Raw genomic sequence first — 20,791 nt, 5'->3', positions numbered from 1 at the left:
CATCACCCGATGAGGACTCTGCGGGGGGACTGGCGCCTCCTACCGGCGCCGGCGGTGTACTACAAGCTGCAGCACTAATAAATAAAGGAGGCTGTGAAATGTCTCCTCTTGTGACAATACTTTATTTCCCTGTACACAAATGAACATACTGGCTTTAATACCACAGTTGAAAAAAAAAAGGAGAAGTAACATCACACATTCATTTACATTTATTTACACCGAGTTAACACAAGCCGTGTTTGGCCTGAGGTTCCTGAAGCTGATGCTGGGCAGTCACAGAATATCTGATGTCTGGATGACATCATCATTTTTGTGTGAGTAGTACAGGCTCCGCTGGGTCCACTGGACTTGTTTTTTGTCTCCTGGGGAGTTTGTCCTGAGAATCATCCATCAATCATCTAAATACAGATGACAAATGCTACATCCTGCCTTGAGCTCAATGTACTGTATATACAGTTAATATCAGTTAGTCATAAAGTCTTTATCACATTTGAAAAAAAACATACATTAAATTGTCTCATACTGTCAATGCTTGTGGTAAAAAACAATCTATAGTGAATTTTTGCTTTCAGGAACGAATTCTTTATTTTAAAAGAATTGGTTTTGGTTTAGTGGAATGGATCGTTAGTCTCTTCTACTAAAAATGAGGCTTTCACATATTGTGGCTTTAAATTACATCACAGTAACAAATGATTTGACACTTCTGACTTTTACAAAATCTGAAATAATCATGATGTGACCTTAATTAATTCTGTTAGTGCAGTCTGGAAAGACTCACTGATCAAATATAATTTCTATGGCAAACAGCACAAATCCTTCACAATAGTTACTGTAAAACAGGTGTAACAGACATCGATGGTGCATGGCACCAATAATTGAACAGTTTAAAAAAATAAAATAAAAAAAAAAATAAAAAAAAAAAAAAATGTGCTCACTACAGATGAATTTAAAGACCACAAAACATAACGTAAAAACAAGTGTTTCCATGTCGGACAATGGATCCATTATTTCAACATCCTCCATTATTCCAAATGTTAAAAGAATTTATGCACAGGTTCACAGAATTACAACATAAAGACAATCAGCTGTAAAATTTGCTGTAAAAGTAATACTAAGACACAGTTCACATTTAATGTGATCAGATCATGTCTCCAGCTCCATTTTAGGAACCAAACACTCTTCAATGATCCAGTTACTTGTTGAATAGCACTTAAATATCCACTTATATGGAAAAGAGGTGTCAACTGAAAGACTGACAGCAGTGTGTGTGTCCAAAGTATGCGACTGTAAAGTCCTCAGAGTCCAAACACAGTAAAAACAATCAGGAGGAGTCTTTATAAACTGGTCTCAACAACAGGCACAGCAATGACTGATGCTGCCGCCTTCGTGGCCTCTGACGCCACCTGCTGGATCTGTTTGGCACAGATCTCGTGCACCAAGGGCGCATTGGCCTCCTTCCACTCTCTGAACTTGTCTGAGGTGAGCTGGGTCTCCCACAGCAACTGATCTATTGCCTGTAAATCAGCTTCTTTTGACTGTGCAAGAAAAGAAAATAGGGAAAAATTAAACACTGGCATGAATCTCTGCATTCAGCTACATTCCTTCGCTATTCACAAACCAAGAAATCCTCAAATTGATTAAATATGTGCACTTTGGTCATGAAAAAAAGAATCAGATCTTTAGTTTTTAAGAAGGCAGAAAATGTACCTTTAATGTGCTGTTCAGTGTCCTGATAAGGTGCAGTTTGTCATTGACAGTGTGGTTTTTACAGCGTCGTATGAAGGAGGCCCTGAATTCCCTTTTGGTGGATGGTTTACGATCTCCTATGGGTGAGAGGCTGGCCTCTTTTAGATGAATATACAGCTTCTCCATCTCATCAGAGCTGTTCCCTCGATCACCTGCAACAAAAGACGGTTGTAATATATCCTGTCGTCACCATACACGACAGACATTTAATTGCGTAACTTCCTGTTTGTGAGAGGATAAGTCATAGAGACAGAAAAACGAAAGAAAACCTTCAATTCAAAAGAGACTCAGGTCAACAAGATAATTTGTCAAGTCACAAAAGGAAAAAAGATAATGACCAAAATACATTAGAAAATTTGAAACGGAACAAAAGTGACTCAGAAATTGAATCAACAACCATAACTTCTGTTGAGCACTCATGTTAATGAAAGATGTGACAGACAGGAAATGTTTTCTTACAAGTGGAACGATAAACCAGAAGATAGTCTCCTTTACTGAAGATGAAAGTTCGCTTAAAAATACAATCAGCTGAATTTGTTTGATGAAAACAAATATCCAGTGGTTTAATGATAAGACCGTCCAGAATGAAAATGAAAAAAGACTAAAATAAAGATTCACCTTCATCTTGAGCAGCTGAAGCATCGCTCTGCTCCCCCTCGGCTGCAGGGTTTCCCTCGTTGGACGCGGTGTCTGAGGAGTCCCGGGCGGCCGAGCTCTCCAACACCGTCTCCTCCTCTGTTTCCTCCGGTGGAGGATGATGCGAGTGCACCTGGACCGAGCACACCGCCGCCGTTTCCCCGGCGGGAGGAGCCGCCTGCGAGACCAGGTCCAACCAGGACTGCCGGTGTTTGGCGAGCGAGGAGGCGGAGCTCTGCGAAGTCATCGTACTGACGGGCGAGGAGAGCGAGCCGTTACCTTCGCTGGTGATGGCGGAGGAGTACGGTGGAGGAAGGGTGCCCTGCAGGACGCACATCACGCTCAGTTCTGTTTACCAAATACTGCACATTTACTGAATTATGTGCTTTTTAAAACAAAATTAGCAGCTCCAGCAATATAAGCATAAATCATGAAATAAGGAGGACTGCAGAAATTGAGTTTAGTGTCGCTTGTGTATCCAGCCAGAGACGTGACTGACCTGATGTGTGCTACCAGCTGGATGAGATGCAGCCACAGAGTCGGAGTACGGCGGAGGAGGGATCTCCGGGCTCTCAGCTTCCTCGTGGTCGCTGGCTTCACTATAGCACTCTGAACATTCATGTTTGAGTGGGAAGACACAGAAAAAGACAGAATTCATGACAAATGCGGCACAAAATTATTTCCGGGGAGACAACAGTACTTTAAATTTGGACCTAAAATCTGTACTAACCAGAGAAGATCAGTGCTGCTACGGAGTGAAAACTTTTTTGTTGGATTTTGTGCATATTGAGCTCTCAGAGAAGAAACTAAAAACAAGACTGTGTTCTTTAAAGAGTTGACAACTTGGAAACCCAGAGTTTCCATGTAAAACCAGTGACAGTAAGCTGAAATCTGTGATCTTACCGGCTGCAGCGTTTCTCTCTGTCGGCTCATACTGAATGGAGGCCAGCCCGAGCTTATTCAACCACCTGAAAAGAAGGAATCAATCCATCAATCATTTCACCACATTTCAGATAAAACAAGACGATAAAGAACATTTTATGTGACTTACAAGTTCATGTCCTCGTGGCTCTCAGCAGCAAAATAAAACATCATGACTTGTGGGTGACAGGCTTTGAATGCACTGGATGAAGAGAAGAGGACCGAATCAGCAAAACAAGTTTTCACCGCAATTAATGAAAAGTGGGACTTTTCTACTTCATTGATCACTTTCAGGTTGTTTCCCGACTTCACTTCCAATCAGTGTGCAGGAACTCTTTCTGCGTTGCTCATTACAACAACAGATATACATGTAGTTCCTTTTTAATTCGACCCCCTGCAGCTGGGAGGTGTCTGATGGCGCTGATCACAGACTGAACAGCGTAACGACGGCGCTTACTGTTTCTTCTTGCACTCGATGGCTCGGTCTATGATGAAGTTGGTGAGATCAATGTAGCCTTCAGCTTTTTCTGCCTGCAACACACAGATTGAACAACAAGCGAGCGTTAAAACACAGACATGACTTCAAACCACTTCCTGACAATGACACCGGCCGCCGTCGTATGGCAGGAGGCTACTTCTTCTCTTTTCTCCTACCAGACAATAGATCTGACTCAAGTCGTGATGCCAGTAAATCTAACATGTCGGTTGCGTACGGAGCATCAGGACCTGACGGGCTGTTAGTGACACCGTCACATTGAGGAAACACGGTGACGCTGGCGGGGAGACAGCTGTGGTAGAAACAGGAGTGACTCATCTGCAGCTCCTGTTCCTCAGAGTGCTAAACATTAACTGTGAAAGAGACAGCTGTATTTGTTTTTTTGCTGTAGTTTGCAACAAAACAGTTGTGTATGTAAGCGTATGTAAATAAAACATCTGTGACAAATTGTAAGCAGGTTTTCATTTTGAATTCATTTTCGTTACATACACGCTTATTTTGTTGCAGTTGTACGTTCTTGAAAGTAATAATAAAATGTTTTTCGTTATTCTGTCATATTGTTAAGAATATCGTTATCGTGGAAATACCCTGATATATTAGGATATTGATTCAGGACCATAAAGCGCACCCCGTTCAATATTTGAGTCCAAACTTAACTGATGCATTTAGAATGAAAAAGAACCAATTCAGCCGGTGAGTCGGTGACAGCCGGTAGATTCGTTTAATCTGACGTCGAAACATTGTTTTAATCACATTTAAATATATAAACTATTACATAAAATTCCAGGGAAAAGGTTGACTGATATACTATATTTGTCATTTGTCAACTCAGTGCATGTAAAGACCAAAACCAACACTTGATTTCTGTTAACAGATTGTGTGTCAGCTTCTCTCCATTGTTACTACTAACAATACGTTGAGCCGCACCTCTTCACTGATTTACAAGTTCTGTCGTTATGATCAAAATGATCCTGTAAACATTCACCACCTCAACTAATCCGCTGCTGGAAGTCGTTCCCAATAAATGCACTATTTACTGTTGTTTATCCAAAATACAGTTTCCAGAAGTTTTAGGAAATCACTGAACCTTTAACAGACATTAAAAGCTGCAGCTGTTTTCCATCTTTTCATGGCATTAACATCAAAAAAGAAAATCAGGAATCCCACCGGGAGAGGAAGACAGTATATATTAACCCCCAAAAAATAAATTGGGAAACCAGAAGTAGATATACAACATGAGTAAGCTCCTTTAAAATCCTCTTTTTAGTTTTTGTATTTCATCTCTTTTCTGATATGAATCCAATACCTAATGTGTAATTCTGTTCATGAACACATCATAAATGGGTCTCCATCTTTGACTCACCAGCTGGTTGGCGTACCAGTAGAGAGACGTCTTCTTCAGCACAAACCAGTACTTCTTCCATTTGATACCCAGGAAGCCTTTGCTCTCTTTCTTCCGGTACAGCCAGCCCTGGTGGTCCGGCTGACCCAGCTCCTTCACCGAGATCCGTCTCCTGCTCATCGTACCATTGCCTACAAACAGAACACACGTGAATGTACAGAGACCTCCTCACCTCCATCCACACACAAACAAAGTGGAGCCAAAGAGGAAGAAAGAAGTTGCGCAGTCCAACGCCAACAAACAAACCATTTCCACTCGAGTCAAAGTAAACCACAGTGTTCGGTTCAATCACCAAATGAACTCTAAAAATAGCAGTGAACAAACCCGCACAGCATCCAGTCCATTCAGAAGTGCTACAGCACATTAATGCCTACCTGTCATAGCAACAACAATAACATTAAAATGAATGTTTGCTTCTCAGAAGAACCTGTGATGCTGCCAGAGAACCAGAATAGAAAAGAAGTGAAAGTAAGTGAGTGCTGTGTTGAGTCCCTCTGTGCTCACTAATTGTCCTGTCGCTTCACACACGCCCACCGAGGTCCAAATTACAGCTGCGTGCACACGCAGACACAAAGTGACGGGAGCAGACTTACCTCCTCTGATCTTCTTCTTAGATTTGTGTCGCAGGGAGACCTTTGGGAGGAGGAGGAGGAGGAGGAGGAGAGGTCAGAGGAGAAAATCAGCAGCTGTTTGAACATTCAGCCACATGCAGTCGTTCTGATCTTCTACACAGATCAACGACATCCTCATCTCTCACTTCACTTTCAGCCTTCCTCTTTATCTGCTCTCAGCTTTTTTTTTTTGCCCCTTTAGTGAATTCATTAAAAAATAAGAAAAGCAAACTATCCACCTGCCGTGTTACTGTAAATGTTTACCTTTGTTATCATAAAATAGGAGAAGCAGAAGTAGTTCCTGTATTAAAGGACAGCAACGTTTCCATTTGAGCAGTTTCAGTAAATGTCACTTAAATAAAGATATGACACTTACAGGGTTGTAGTCATCGGCGGCCATAGAAGGTGTCACAGATATGGGGAAGGCAGCCTGTTACAAGAAACCACAGATGTGAATGTAACCCGACAAAATCAGCCTACCCACAGATAAATGAGCAGAAAGCAACCTCTGCATTTTTCTCTCCAGCGACAAGAGGAAGTGACATCACGGGCAGGCAGAACAGACGTTTCTCAATTTGCTTTTTCTTCTGTTTTTGTAGAGAAAAAAAAGTTGGTCGAAAAAATGGGTCGAAAAAGCAGCATTTCTCCTTCTGCGGAAGTGGAAGTACTCACTCAATTTCACAGTGGTCCAAGTCAGCAGTTTAATTCACCCTCTCACATGTTAGCGAGTACCAAGAAGTATCAGTGAAACTGATTCTTCTGCAGCATCACACAACAGAAAAGACTTTTAATGAGAGAGAATACAAACTAAAACCTAAAACTGTCCAAAATGAAAACGCATTGAGAAATCCAAGTTGCCATTATTGACTAACTTCCTCTGGAGCTTTGAGTTCCTTTTTTGTAAAGTCACCCAAGAGAAAGAGACACACATTTACCAACCTAAGACAAGCCTGTCTCCGGAAGTGTAAAGACCAGGTGGTGGTTTGGTCTGAGTCTTGAGTCCTGCTGCAGCTGCTCTCATTCAACCACGTGTCTCCAGTGAGACCAGAGACAAGAGACGAGGCTCCTACCTGCTTCTTAAAACTTTACAGATTCAGACAACTGTGACTCTGGAAGTTCTCCCAGTGACAACGAACCAGCAGCTCTTTTCTAAACCAAACTCCACCACACATTTAAGAATGTTTCTGTGTTGCACAACACAAACACATCATATCTGATTTTCCGGGTGTTTAAGTGAACTGATGATCACCACATCAACCACAGCAGGAACCTGACCGAGGAGTGGAAGTGGGTGTTCAGAAACTAACTTACTGTGCGTTTTTTGTCTTTGCAGATATTAACGTGTCATTTTAGTAATCAGATCCTCATTGAACAACCTAGATGAACATTGACAATATTCTTTGGTGTGAGACAAACGACACTTTTTTGTTAAGCTTCAGTTCGTTCAGTTGGTGTTAAACACAGTTTGATCTATTCAGAGCATAAACTGCAGCCTGTATGATTCAAAGACAATAAAAACTATATTTGGAAAACACATTTTCCGAAATGTTAAATTACGTACAACATTATAAAACTGCTTCTGAGTTATTTATGAAAAACACTGTAATTTAAAATCAGAAGGCAGTTGGCCTACTGATCCCCTGGTTTGGTAGTTCAGCCAGAAAAGATCACCAAAGTGCTTAATTCAAAGAGTCTGAGACATTTGAAACAAGCCAGCCGACCGTACCTGCCAGCACGACCTCAGAGAAAGTAGTCTGGCCCGAAAGCTCTGCTCAAAGTCGGACCAAACCTTGGCGAACATATTGGGACAAAGAACCGGACATTCAGAGGAGCTCGGCTGCTTTCAGGTGAGTTCAGGTCCTGCTCACTTCAAACAGGGAACCACATCAGGTATATCAGAACGAAGTCCGAAAGGTTGGCAATGAGCCGTTTCCTCCATTTTCACATTTTATTTGTATTATTTTTATTAGTTTTGGGGCTATTTATTTTTGCATCTTTCGAATATCGCATTCAGGGAAAATAATAGGCTACTTTCTCTCAGGGAGATCGCAGTTACCACACATGACCACTGGATGTCGCCATGTTCCTGCTTATGAGCGACCAAAAACTCATCGTTGAGTTACTGAAACTGTGTTCATGCTGTGTGCAGTGGTGGAAAAAGTAGACGTATCATTCACTTTAGGAAAAGAGCCATTACAGCAATGAAAAAATAATAATTACAAGTAAAAGTCCTGCATGAAACGTCCTATTTAAGTAACATAGCCGGTGTATTATATATAGTTGGATAAACTGGGATAACAGATAAATCTGAGGGGGTATGAGATCATTATCGGGAGAGAAAGGAATAAAAAAAAAACAAAGCTTTCATGTGCAGATCTGTTTCTAAAGACTTATTTGGGTATTTCAAAACATCTGTTATTAACTGCAAAAACATCTTGTAGCCTATATTACAATTTCACATTGCTGTGAAACACCCGAATGCTCCATTCATAGTAACTCACAATAAGTGCAGTGACAGATTAAGTTTCAGAAAGGTTAAGGTCATGTTTTTTTTCTTTCGTGCTTTGAGAGATGTTGACAAAAAAGAAGAAAGAAAGAAAGGAAAAAACAAGTCTCAGAAGAATGAGAAAAACAAGTGCTTGATGTTTCAGAGTCCGCTCATTGTTCAGGGAAGCGGTGGTCTGGACATCAACACCCCTCACTGGTTTGCAGCCATAACATCGCTGCGCGAGCTGCATCCATGCAGAGGCTCGGATGTTCTGTGCCGGGACGGCGGTAAACCAGCACACACATTCCTGAGTCTTGCATTATTATAGTCTCCATTTCATTTCTGCTTAAATAGACGGGCCTCTTCTCTCTTTCCACTTGCTATTGTACTGCAGAGACTCTGAAGTGACTCTGAAGTGAGACCCCCTCCTTTTATATCTCTCACATTCTCACACTGTAGCTTCCTCTTTGCCTCCCTCCCATTTGACACCTCATCTTTCTCATCCATATCGAGTGACTCCCTCGTGTTCCCCCCGAAACTCCCCAAAATCTTTTAACATTGCAATTAAATGTGCTCACATGCTTCTTATTTCTGTGATGAGTCTCACGAAGCCTCAGTATGACACCTCGGGCTGAGTTGAAGGGCCTTTTCCTTCTGGGTTCTGGTGAAAGTGAGGTGATGTGCGACTCGTGTCAAAAGCCTGGAGGATTCACAGGAATGCAGATTGGTCACACCGTTGTGGAGCTCAATCTCCCATCTCGGACCATGCTGAGAATTGTCATGGCACTTAGTTAATGCCCCCCGACCCCCACCACCCCCCACCACCTCCCACCCTGAAACTGTGTGTCTGTGAGGGAGAGAATTGGGGGTGGAAGAGCAGCTATTATTCCCCAGGGGGATCTCGCACATCGTAAAGGGGAAGTGCTGGAAATCATATCAGTTTCTAGCTCACTCCGTTTGGTTGGTCACCGCCCAGTTGATCTGACACGGATCACGACCCCAGTTTAGATCTAGGGTATATATATATATATATATATACATATATAAATAATAATTAAAAAAAATATATATATATATATAAATAAAAAAATATATAAATTAAAAAAATAAATAAAATATATATATATATATATATATATATATATATATATATATATATATATATATAGAGAGAGAGAGAGAGAGAGAGAGAGAGAGAGAGCTCTAAATGCATTTACTAAATAACTGAACATTTGGATTTGGTTTGAAATAAATGAGTTTTCTTCTTTGTAGCAGACATACTGTGTCTTTACACACAAATAATCCAAAGAGAAGCTGTAACTATTTCCTCTGTCCTGGTGCTGACAGCAAGGTCGAGGTTACGGTGCAACAACAAGTCACAATTGAACCATAAATCTGTAGAAATGTGATTTGTTCACTTGCCACTTGTGACTATGAGCCTAATCCATCTGACCCCTGTGGAGGTGTGTGAGTAGGATTGACAGTCATGGCACTGCGTTATGTGGTTTCTGTGTCCAAAGACAGCAAAGCAACCCTCACTTCACCCCTTGTGGTCCGTTCATTTCCACATCTGCTAAAGCTTCCAGGTGCACGATCAATTTTCCACCAGCAGAACATTCAACAAAGAAACCAGCCATGAAGGCAGTGATTTGAGCTAAATGCTAATACCAGGGATAATGCCAACATGTTGATTTGTAGCAGGTATGATCGGTGTCATTTAGTGCATCAGCATGCGAACATGTGCTGATTACTGACAGTACAAAACACAAGTAAAGCTGAAGTTAACAATCGAATAATACAAATTTGGACCTATTTATTGTGCAAGAAGGAAAGTTTAGAGATCATCAGTTACAATCTTTCCTGAAGGGGACATGAACGTGCAAGAAAATCCATCTGACAGCAGTTATATTTCTTATAAAATCTGCAGAAAGACTAAGATGCTTTAGTTGGGACTAACGCTGCCATCCCTGCAGCGATGGCACGAACTAGAAAGGAAGAGAGATGTGCAGGTTGCATGTGTGTGTGCTGGTCTGCTGGTTTGTGTGTGATACAGGAAGCATGTATGTCGTCTTCGCTCTGTGTGAAATGTAATGAGGCTGTAATTGAGGCTCTCGATTTCACCGCCTCTCGCCACGACTCCGGCCAGCAACATTCCTCACATGGACGTAGAAAACACACACAGATGTACACAGGCGCCGTCACACTCTGTCCAACTGCCCATACGTCATGTTCAGGCTGATTTTTAATTACTTACTGCTTGAGAAAAGGACCAGGACCGTATATGTGGTTGATTATACCTGTAAGAATGAGAGAGGCATTAAAAGTCAACACCTTTCATGGTATAAAACACATAAACTAACATCAAGCAGCACTTTCCAGTAGAGTTACCTCAGACACCGAGGAGCTTAGATAACGCCATCATACTTCAGATCACACTTAAGTGTCCTTTGAAAAGTTCCAACACATACTTATTGCTTCCCAGCTTATTCGGAACCACTCATTATTTTTATCTGCGTTCCAATCGGGCTCACTTTGATTTGAGCCAAACAAAACAAAACTCCACGGAGACTGTTAAAGGGGTGGTATTTGGCTGGTGTACCAGGGGTCCTGATAATACAGTTGGAAACCAGCCAGTGCAGCACGGTGGACGAGACGCTTGTTCCCGAAGCTCAGAATACTCGATCCACCTCAGCTGGGCCTCACCCTGCAATTTCAGGGTATGAAATTGACTCTGGCTCATTTTTCCTGCCTTTCGATTGCTCTCCTCCTCCCGTCATCCATAATTCATCACGTCTTTATCTCCTCCTTAAATTACTAGTTTGCTAAAAGAGATTTTTTTTTTTTTCACATGATGCAACTTGTTTATGGTGGTTTTAAGAAATGACAGAGAGAGAAAGCTGATTCACCTTTTCATATGTTGTGTGTTGTCATGAAAAAAAACAAAAAAAACAGCTCTGTTTTTATAGATTGGCCAGCCAAAAATTAATATGACACTTGATTAAATCCTCTGTCAATCAAATTCCATTTCCTCCATCAGTGTCACATGTTCATTACCACCAGCAGCAATGAGTCAACTGATTATCTACGAGACTTACTACAGCATCTGTCTATAAATCCTGAATGTGAGTAATGTGTTTTGATTGAGCATGCAGTAAGCCGGATGTCGTGTGCTCCCAGAATAGAACTGCCGGGGAGGGTATATGTATATATATGTGTGTGTGTGTGTGTGTCGAGGGGGGGTGTTATTGTGCAAGGCATTTAGTCATCGATCATGGTGTTAATGTGGGGAGTCACACCTCCTCCGGCCATACATCCGAGACCAGAGGAGATGCAGGGGCCACGGATGACGGTGCGGCGCAGCGATCCTCGCATGGCGTCATGTTGTGCAGTGGGATGAAGTTATTTATAGTTGGAAGAATCACGATTTGTCATAATAGTGACATTTCTAAAGAATCTCCGGATTGTGAAGGTGTCTTGGAGGCGGGTGGACACGTCGGTGTGTGAAACATGCTGGAGTTTCTGAGTTAAAAAAAAAGGTTTAAAAAAACATGTACCTTTTTTTTCCCCTTTAAAAAGCACACAAACGCATCTTCCAATTTAATAATATGGATTTAGAAGAGAAAAGTCTGTTTTTTACTGCTAAGAAAAAATAAATGTATTACCTGCAGAGGTTTGATAAGGCTGGTATTTCTCAATCTCAATGATGTACGTTTTACTTTTAACACCCAACCAGCCTCCGCAGCTCAGTGTTGTGAATATATAGCATATTTTCGCTGATCATAAAAGCAGCCGACCCACTGACCCGTCACCCCGTGGCTTGTTTTAACAAGACTCCACAACCTGATGAAAAGTAGACCCACCCTGCTCTTATGTTTCTCCTTTCACCTATAGACTGCATAACGGAGGGGGGGGGGGGGGGGGGGGGGGGGGCTGTGTGAGAGAGAGAGAGAGAGAGAGAGAGAGACTCACCGGTTGAGGAAGTCCCTGCTCGAGTGCCAGTCGGGTCCCTGTGATACATAAAGATTTACACGTTAAGCCCTGAGATTGAGATCCACGACCAAAGTGTCAAAGTTACGTTGGATCATGATCGTTGGAAAGCGGCCGCGATGATGATTTGTGAGAGTAAAACTGTGGCGTCTTCTCTTGTCGTGAACTAAAGTGTTCGTCTGATACCTGTAATGTTTGCTGATTGTGTGTGTTGGTAAAATGAATTACTCCCAAGAAGACAAACAAATTAACAACAGAACATTCATTCATCCGTATTCTGTACGTCGGTTTGTGATTTCAGATCAGTTAACAAAACATTGTGATGCAGCTTTTTTTCCACATGCGTAAACTAGCAATAATTCAGCATGTAACCATTGGTGATATGCAGGCATGAAATGTTAGTGGTTAGAAAACGTATGCAGTGGGTTAGAGGGAGTGCAGGAAGCACTCGGCCGACAACAGGGTTTCTGAAGGTGCAAATTAGTGAAGACCGCAGGCGACTATATCTCAGCGAGCTTGGGCAGAGCGAGATGTAAGGAAAGAGTGAGGAGAGATCAGAAGAAAGGCTCCTCTCCATCAGGGAATACATGCACAGAGGAAACAGGCAGGGGGGAGGGGGTGGGGGAGGGGGGTCGTTCGTGATAGCAGCAGATCTTCAGTTGCATGATGAAAGGTGCTGATCCTTCTCTGGCAAACGCTTCTTCCAATCAATGAAAATGGCGAAAGCCCGCAGGCGAGGTAACCCTAACCTGCCGTTTAAATGTTTAAAAGACAACATACGCGCAGGAAAAAGATCCCCTGATGGAAACACCTGCTTCGACCATATGGTCCCGCCAGCTGGAAGTTCATCATCGAGGGAAGAAGTTACATAACCATCACCATCTGATACAGAGAAATGGTAACTCGACGTGAGCTATCCGGTTTCACCGCACGCTTAAAAAGCAGAAGCAGGTTTTACCTCAAAGGTCACAGCAGGTCAGACAGACAGCCGGCTACAGTGAGCTCATTCATCACGGCTACGGCTTCCTTTCACTTACAAAATGTTTAAAGTATGTAAACTGATACGAGAATAAAATAGCAATGTAGTTTTTTGAAAAAAAACAACACAAGAATCATCCGACATGCGACATTATAGTTCCACATTTAGCAGTCATTCCACACGCACTGGTAAAATAAAGACAATACAAAAGGTCACTGAAATGAACTGCAATTTTTAATAAAACACTATTCAAATCTTACAAAAGGCAGACAAAGCAACAATAGACACTTCTTCCCTGTAGTTTCTGAAATAATACTGTCGTTCTGTCTCTTGGGATTTGTTGTCTTCCCACATCGAGAGCTCATAGACATCAACTTGACCTTTGTGTCCCTAAAAAGATTGATTCAAACTGCTGGCTGTAAAAGACCAGTTCTCACTGCCAAGCAGCTCTGTGTGTTTATAGGCCCTTCAGGTGGGTAACTGCAGAGTAAACTGAAACACAGGATATAAAAGTTTACTGATGAGAGTGCATAGCCTTAAAACATGCACACATATTTGCGAGTGACACGATATGAACACCCTTTTACCAACCGACGCAGCATTGTCAACTAAAGTGACGGTAGAAATCGTATGCATAGCTTACGAGAGGCAACCATTGGCAGACGGTCGTGGAACCAACTGATCACACAAATGGAGATTGAGAAAAAAAAAAGTGACAATGAAACGAAAGCAGTTTCACTAACAAATATATGCTGTTTGTTTCAATTACTTTTATTTCCTTATACTTCAGTGTCTGAAGTGTTAAACAACGGTACCGAAGAACATGTTAACTGAAACATGGCATAACTTAATATGTACAGAGACGTCAATAAAGAGCACAAAAGGCCAAAAAGTGTATCCTCTTCATAGGCTGAGGCTTGTAGTCAAGAGATGAGGGTTGTGGGCGTGTTAAAGGGGTGATGACTTAATGTAGTGAGTACTACAAAAGCAAGTTTGGTTGAGGAGTAGTAGCTGGTAGTAGTAGTAACACATGGAGGTTTGGGGGGAGAGAGGAGGGTGAGAAAGCCCAAAACTGCCAAATAAAATCAGCTGGGCGTTAAATATCGAAAGGCACTGAGGAAGGACACAAGACAGGAACAGGAAGCCCCGGACAGGAAGCACATCATCAGTGAGTCAATAGCTTAAGCCGCGTGATCCAACTGACCAGTAGTGAGCGTTCTGCCGTGGTGCGCTTGGAGACGGGCGCCACGGGGGCCTTTTTGGTATCTTCCTGGTAGGGGATGGTGGCGCTGTTGTGGAGGTTGGAGTTGGAGTTGGAGTAGTAGCGGCTGCCCCGGATGTGGTCCACGCGGACGAGGTGACGTTCCCCCGGAGGCCTGTAGGGCGGCGACACTGAGGGGACCTCCTCAGCAATGGTGGGGATCCGTTCGTTGCTCAAGTATCGGTACAGGAGGTCGTCACCTGGAGCAAAGAGACCACGTCAAGTTACAGCGTGAATACCGTGTTTCAGGAAGCCGCACGTTTAACGGCTCATTTATCTGTCCAGCGAGAAAAGTAAATATGAGAAGACAAATAATGAGTTCTAAAGATGTTTCAGAATACATCAGGAAGTATGATTGTGAACTTTGTTAGTCCACTGAGGTTTTTATAGGGCGGTTGAACATGTGTTAGTGATCACATGCAGCAACACTGAGCGACGAGAACAATGCAGATTTGTAAGAGTAACAGAAAAACAAATTTAATATTAATTCTTCAAAGGAGTCACAGATCATTCTGCTCCAGTTTTAATGGTTAAAACATTTTTCTGGTGCTTTTGAAGCTTATAAAATAAAAAAAGAATAGAAACATATTTCTACTTTCTCGACTTAGTTCTGCTTTTTTTGTGGATAAATAAATGTGAAACATGATGAGCAGTTAATATTACATGTCTAAAACATGATGTCACAGCAGTTTATATTGAGGATAGATAATATTTTTGGAACTTCCGTTTTATTAAATGTGTTCTAATTGCAGGTAAACACTCTTAAAACAGGGCACTCATCAATGCTTCACTAAACTGTAGTTTTGTCGCTGGTAATTTGTATAACTAAATAAGTATTAAAAAGCATCCTTGAGTTCAGGGTTTCTGAGGTTTATACAACGAAATAATATCTTTAAACTGGAAGGGGGCAGCATGTGTTTCATACCTTTCCTCCCCTGTGCCCAGGGCTTCGCGTAAGGATCAACCACTCCGACGCAGGTATCTGCTGGCATGGACAGCGGCCGCGGCTTTCCTTCACACAAGAGTGTCACATTCAGAACTTGTATTAGTTTAAGAACGCAAAACCTTTAATAACTGCGAGGCGAGGATCGATGAGAGGATGAGAAGCTGCTGACCTCGTGAGGGCTTGTGCTCCCTCATTCTGGGCTGAATCACGTTGGCTTCGATGGGACAGCCGACGCTCAGCTTGTCATAGTCAGCGATGGTGCAGCGTCTCCGGCTCTCCTGATCCAGGAAGGAGTTGGGTGACTCAGAGCCCTTTGGTCTTTTACTAATGCTGGAGATGCAGTCTGTTCTCAGCTCTCTGCAAGGAACAAATGTTCATGTATTTATAACAGCCCTTCCACAACATTCTAGTATAAAGCAGCATATCACGATTCAGAAGTAATGTTTTATTATTAGCCTTATTAATTCATGTGAAGTTTGCAAACTTCTTTTTTTAGAATTCAGTTCGTCCAGCATTTTAATGGAAGAGGCTGTCCTCTCATCTTCGTAGAGGTGGAGGATGAAACACTCGCTGCATAAGGACTGCGGTGGGACCGGTGGGGGCAGTAGGAGGAGGAGGAGGTGAGGAGGAGGAGGCGGCGGACGTGAGGCCATCACGGTGCACGGCACGCTCATTATCCACCAGCTTCAAAGTTCAGAGTCAGGAAATGTGCCAAAGGTCGACTGGAGGCGACGGGATTTCTCTCGGCAGGCCGGCGGACGGCCTCTTCGTTAATTCATCACTCACATTTAAGATTTTAACTTTCAATACCTTAACTTTTAGAGCTCAGCATTTAAATAAATCAAACTACATAAGATAATTAGCAATAAATGAAAAGCTCACCGTGGAGTGTATGGCACCGGAGGGGGAGGGGGGATGTACAGGAGAGCTGGCTTCTCCTTCTTGGTCGATCCGTTGGCCGAACTGCAGGGAGACTGGACTCTGATCAGGGAGGAATTATTCTGGAAAAACACGGCACGATTACGAGTTGACATCTTACTGCCGACAGTCTTTATTCCAGCTGCGTGTACCGTATCAATCTGTGTCAAAAACAAATGAAGTCATTGCTTTCCGTTTCGGCCCACAGTTTGGTTTCTAAAGACTAAATATGACTTGCTGGCAAATGGGAGGAGTTCACCAGATGTGGCGAGACGTTTAAGTGCTCGCGTGCCTCCCTGAATACAAGCCTCCGTTTGAGTTATGGAAAGATTGTAAATGAAGTCCAAAATAGCCTGAAACATGTACGCGTTTACCACAGTTATGTTTCCCAACACTCAACAACATCGTGTCTTTGTGTTCACTGCTATTCTCATCAGAGCAAAATGATACACGCGTTGATACGGGATCGTAGATGTGATTTATTAATGACAAACTAAACATCTGATCTGGGAGTTCATGAATCATTCCCCACTTTCCTTCTCCAAATGGCTCCCATGTGTACAAATGATATAGTATTACAAAGCCAGTGTCCTTCATTCTTGAATCGGGGAGGTGAATTGTTTCGTCTGGAGCCTTTTTATCGCAGATAAACTGAGATGGCCGACTCTTGATACCTCGACGACTCGTTAAAACAAGATGCTGCTGGACATGTTGACGTGGTGCTCAGATCCTCTTTGTTGTTTTAAAAACCACTCCTCAAAGATATCATCTCATCTCGTCCTCTCAGACTACAGAAGACGCTACGCGTGATAAGGCAGCACCCGAGCTTGAACCTCGTAGTTTACAAAGAGCATGAAAAGAGGACTCGGGTGCAGAGACGAGGTTAAACGCCGAGTTGAGATTAATGTGTTCACACGGTGCTGAACAGCAAATTGGATCACAGTCACACAACCTTATTGGCTCGGTATTTATTGGCTACCTTTAACCTTTCTTTGAACAACAGATGTTTAAACTAAACTTTAAAAAAGGAGGCAGAACCTAAATATAATATTATAAGTCATATTGTTTAGTTTTTATGGCAACATCTGGACCATTTGTTTCTAATAAAACCAGAACAAGCTAACCAGACTCAAACCCTACAAGCCAGCAGCTTTATCTCTTCGACTGAATGACGTCATAAAACTTTTTTTTTGCCTCTTTTGTTGTGCATGAAGAACAACTGGATGTTGTATTCAACTCAGCCGGCAGCTCTTTCAGGGAGGACCTGTCTCAACTTGCTGTTTTGGAACCAACTGCCAAAAACACTGATAATTGGTTCACAATGACTCGACTCACAGGCTTGTTGATTGTCAAGGATGAATGAAGGAAGAGAGTGTGTGTGTGTGTGTGTGTGTGTGTGTGTGTGTGTGTGTGTGTGTGTGTGTGTGTGCGTGCGCGTGTGTGTGTGTGTGTGTGTGTGTGTGTGTGCGTGTGCGTGTGTGTGTGTGTGTGTGTGTACCTGAGGTACTGGTGGCTTCCAGCGCATGTTCTTCAGCGGGGCGGGGGTGAAGCCGGTTGTACCTGTGGGCCTCTTCTTCAGAAGTAGAACTACACCTTTGGGGTCTTCCCTCAGTTTGAAAACAAGGTTTTTCAGCTGCCAACCCACCTGAGTAACAAGATGTGAGCACACGTGAAACCACATACAACACCATGTAAATAAGTAAACTATATATATAAATATATATATAAATATTTAAAAAGATTCTCACCACTGTCTGCTGGTTAACCTGGATCACCTCATCGCCAGCATGGATCTTCCTAGTCAGGTCTGCAGGAGACTAAAAACAATCACACAATAAAGGTTAAAGCCGGATATAAAACTCACAAAACCTCACTGAAATCAGAGCGGTCTTATTTCTGCCTGATTTCAACTGTCTGCCTTTAAAATTCTCTTTTCAAGAAGCAAATCCAATAAACAAACACCCAGAGTTCAAAATGGTGAGAAAATGCCTCCCTGTGTATGAATATCAGTGGAATTGTTTTTCATATCACACAGATGCCAAACAGGATTAACTCGTCATTATTGGTGATGATTCAGGTCCTGATTCACGATTAGTGACTGGAGGCGTGAGGACTGGACCGTGGCCGTGATGCTGCTGCATTAGTCAGTGGCGGGTTGCCTCAGCGTGGGGAGAAGGTAGGACTTGGTTTTGTGGAGGCTGTTTGTGGTGTTTACTGGTTAGTGGAGCACAGAAACAAACGATTCCCTTCACAGATGAGCAGTTCTCAACTCCTTCAGATGTTGTAATGCCGAGCGCCCTCAGGGTCGCATGAACAGAGTGAAGAGGAAGAGGAAGAGGACGAGGAGGAGGAGGAGAGTGAAATGTTTTCTCAATCAATATCAGAAACTTTTAAGGAGTTTTAAGGAGTATTTGTAGAGAGGAAATTAATTCCAGCCTGGAGAGGGGCTGAATGTTTTATTGTGGCCATCCTACTGTCGTACTCACATGTTCTGTGGTTCCAGTGATGACATGTAATCCATCGTAGGTTGACTTGATGTACATTCCCTGAAAAACAAAACATTATGGTTTCAGTAAAAATACAATATTCCCACAGGGAGCAAATGTATGATGTCGATGTGAGAGCCACAATTTGACACGCATATCATGCATTCCTGTCCAGAGAATCCAAGAAGCAGACACAATAAGAGACTCCTCACCAGACCGTCGCCCGGATTGATATCGGTCAGCTGGACTTCCTCCAAGCAGGCCGACTGGCTCATCAGGGGGTCCGAGGTGGTTCTCACCGTCTGATCACAGATGACGTTTAAAATCTTAGACTGCAGAAGAAGAAGAGGCAAAACAAAATGCACCCGTGAATAAAGGGAGGAGCTTCAGACTTTCATGAACTCCATAAGCGGCGTGCTAAACGCTCTGATGGTGCACGATGCCTCTTATTGTGTGTTTTACAGGTTCGAACCAGTCAGGTTACGCCGCAGCTCGTTCATGTTTACTGCAAAACTTAATGAGTAAAGAGGGGCTATTAATGTCTTTTCAACTGGATGCTGCTCCCCACCCCACCTTTCTTTATAAAGAACAAAAACTGTAATTTGTCGTCATTAGAGGAGATTTTTCTGTTGCACATGCATTTTGTATTAAACCAGCGGTGTGGACTTTATAAAGAGTTGAGTGAGCTTATGGAGAAACACAAAATGAGAACAACAAAAGGCTGAAAATGACAACAAATGAGATGAATTCAGAAGCAGAATAAGGAAAAAGAGGAAGACAAAAAGGGGGGAGTAAAGGATATAGACAAGGAAGAGACAAAGGCAGCTCTACAGTGGGTTGCACTTGGGGGTGTCTAAGGAAGAGACAGAGTGCCAGAGGAAACCCAGTGTTAGTCCGCAGAGTCTGGAGATCGTCAGCAACAGGAAACACTGATTGATGGCTCGGGCGAATTAGAGCCGCCTCCTCCGCTGGCGATCTATAGACCCGTCTGCTCCATTCACCCAGAAAATGGACCTTGCTGCTGAAAGCATGTCACATAATCTCCACGTAAAAAGGCATAAAGGCCTTTTGCTGCTATACGGGAACTTCTGGGTCTCATTTAGGAAAGGAAGAGAAGAGATAAAGTATACTCACAACTTCCAGGATCTTTTCTTCCATCTCATAAACACTGCAGTCCTGTTGCAGAGAAGACAGTGATCATAGATTAGGCTCGTGAGCAGTAAACAACAGAGAAGAGGTTATTCAACGGCTAGAGAGCGGGGAAAGTATAGTGGTTGTGTAAATAGGATATAATCACAATCCCACATATAGAACAGAGAAAAATGGAGAACAGCCACAAATAAACAGCTTTTAGTTTTAAATGACCTCTTTGCCTAAATTCTGCGGATGCTGTAATTACATCATGCCCGCTGTGGTTCAGTATACTGTTCGGGAAGGTAAATACCATATGAACACTCATACAGTAACAATGTGGAGATGACATGGTGGGAAATCATGTGATCATGTTCAGAAAACCCGCCTCCTCCTGGTTTTCTTCAAACATTTGGATGCATTGCAGCTTTCTACAGTTGTGGGTGGGCCGGATGAGGCGGGGGTCTCTACATGTCAAACAAGATGAGCTGAAAAAGAACAACTGATAAAATCTGCTAAGTCAGCGGGGAAACTGTCCACTGTCCCCTCCAAGAGTCCCGGCACAGCTCTCGTGCAGCTGGACCCGACACAGCTGAGGCAACAGGCGCCGCTGACAACTGTGTTGGTGGCGGTGAAAGGGCCCCTGGTTAGAGGTGGGGAGGGGGGGGGGGGGCAGCCTGTTTACGGAGTTGGCTCTATGCTGGGAATGCCCAAAGGGAAGACATCCGTCAAAACACAGGTGAAATGCTTCTGTCAAAACCAGAGAGCACAAAAAAAATCGAC

General features: G+C 42.9%; 1 protein-coding gene across 2 annotated transcripts in view; it reads right to left on the bottom strand.

Annotated features, from left to right (window-relative positions):
• Positions 1 to 103: 103 nt before the first annotated feature.
• Positions 104 to 20,791, bottom strand: part of LOC138199732 (connector enhancer of kinase suppressor of ras 3-like) — a 44,151-nt gene continuing 23,463 nt past the window's right edge. Inside the window, exons 5-25 of one of the 2 annotated variants that reach the window (XM_069151887.1) lie at positions 20,012 to 20,053; positions 19,090 to 19,209; positions 18,878 to 18,937; positions 18,140 to 18,208; positions 17,890 to 18,036; positions 16,356 to 16,474; positions 15,643 to 15,830; positions 15,453 to 15,539; positions 14,471 to 14,727; positions 12,270 to 12,307; positions 10,555 to 10,597; positions 6,189 to 6,242; positions 5,795 to 5,834; positions 5,163 to 5,332; positions 3,761 to 3,834; positions 3,434 to 3,505; positions 3,286 to 3,350; positions 2,882 to 2,991; positions 2,365 to 2,704; positions 1,708 to 1,898; positions 104 to 1,535 (exon numbers count right to left, since the gene is read on the bottom strand). In XM_069151887.1, coding sequence (XP_069007988.1) covers positions 1,335 to 1,535; positions 1,708 to 1,898; positions 2,365 to 2,704; positions 2,882 to 2,991; positions 3,286 to 3,350; positions 3,434 to 3,505; positions 3,761 to 3,834; positions 5,163 to 5,332; positions 5,795 to 5,834; positions 6,189 to 6,242; positions 10,555 to 10,597; positions 12,270 to 12,307; positions 14,471 to 14,727; positions 15,453 to 15,539; positions 15,643 to 15,830; positions 16,356 to 16,474; positions 17,890 to 18,036; positions 18,140 to 18,208; positions 18,878 to 18,937; positions 19,090 to 19,209; positions 20,012 to 20,053 — 2,487 coding nt within the window. In that variant the 3' untranslated portion in view covers positions 104 to 1,334. Of the gene's footprint in view, positions 1,536 to 1,707; positions 1,899 to 2,364; positions 2,705 to 2,881; positions 2,992 to 3,285; positions 3,351 to 3,433; positions 3,506 to 3,760; positions 3,835 to 5,162; positions 5,333 to 5,794; positions 5,835 to 6,188; positions 6,243 to 10,554; positions 10,598 to 12,269; positions 12,308 to 13,459; positions 14,728 to 15,452; positions 15,540 to 15,642; positions 15,831 to 16,355; positions 16,475 to 17,889; positions 18,037 to 18,139; positions 18,209 to 18,877; positions 18,938 to 19,089; positions 19,210 to 20,011; positions 20,054 to 20,791 lie in introns of those variants that run through there. The other variant, XM_069151888.1, reaches the window with a different exon arrangement.

Source organism: Embiotoca jacksoni, unplaced genomic scaffold (genome assembly GCF_022577435.1).
Source record: "Embiotoca jacksoni isolate LCO1_2020_lvr unplaced genomic scaffold, fEmbJac1.0.p SCAF_18, whole genome shotgun sequence".
Classification (NCBI taxonomy): Eukaryota; Metazoa; Chordata; class Actinopteri; family Embiotocidae; genus Embiotoca; species Embiotoca jacksoni.
The sequence above is the reverse complement of the archived record's forward strand: the minus strand, read 5'-3'. Positions and strand labels throughout refer to the sequence as shown.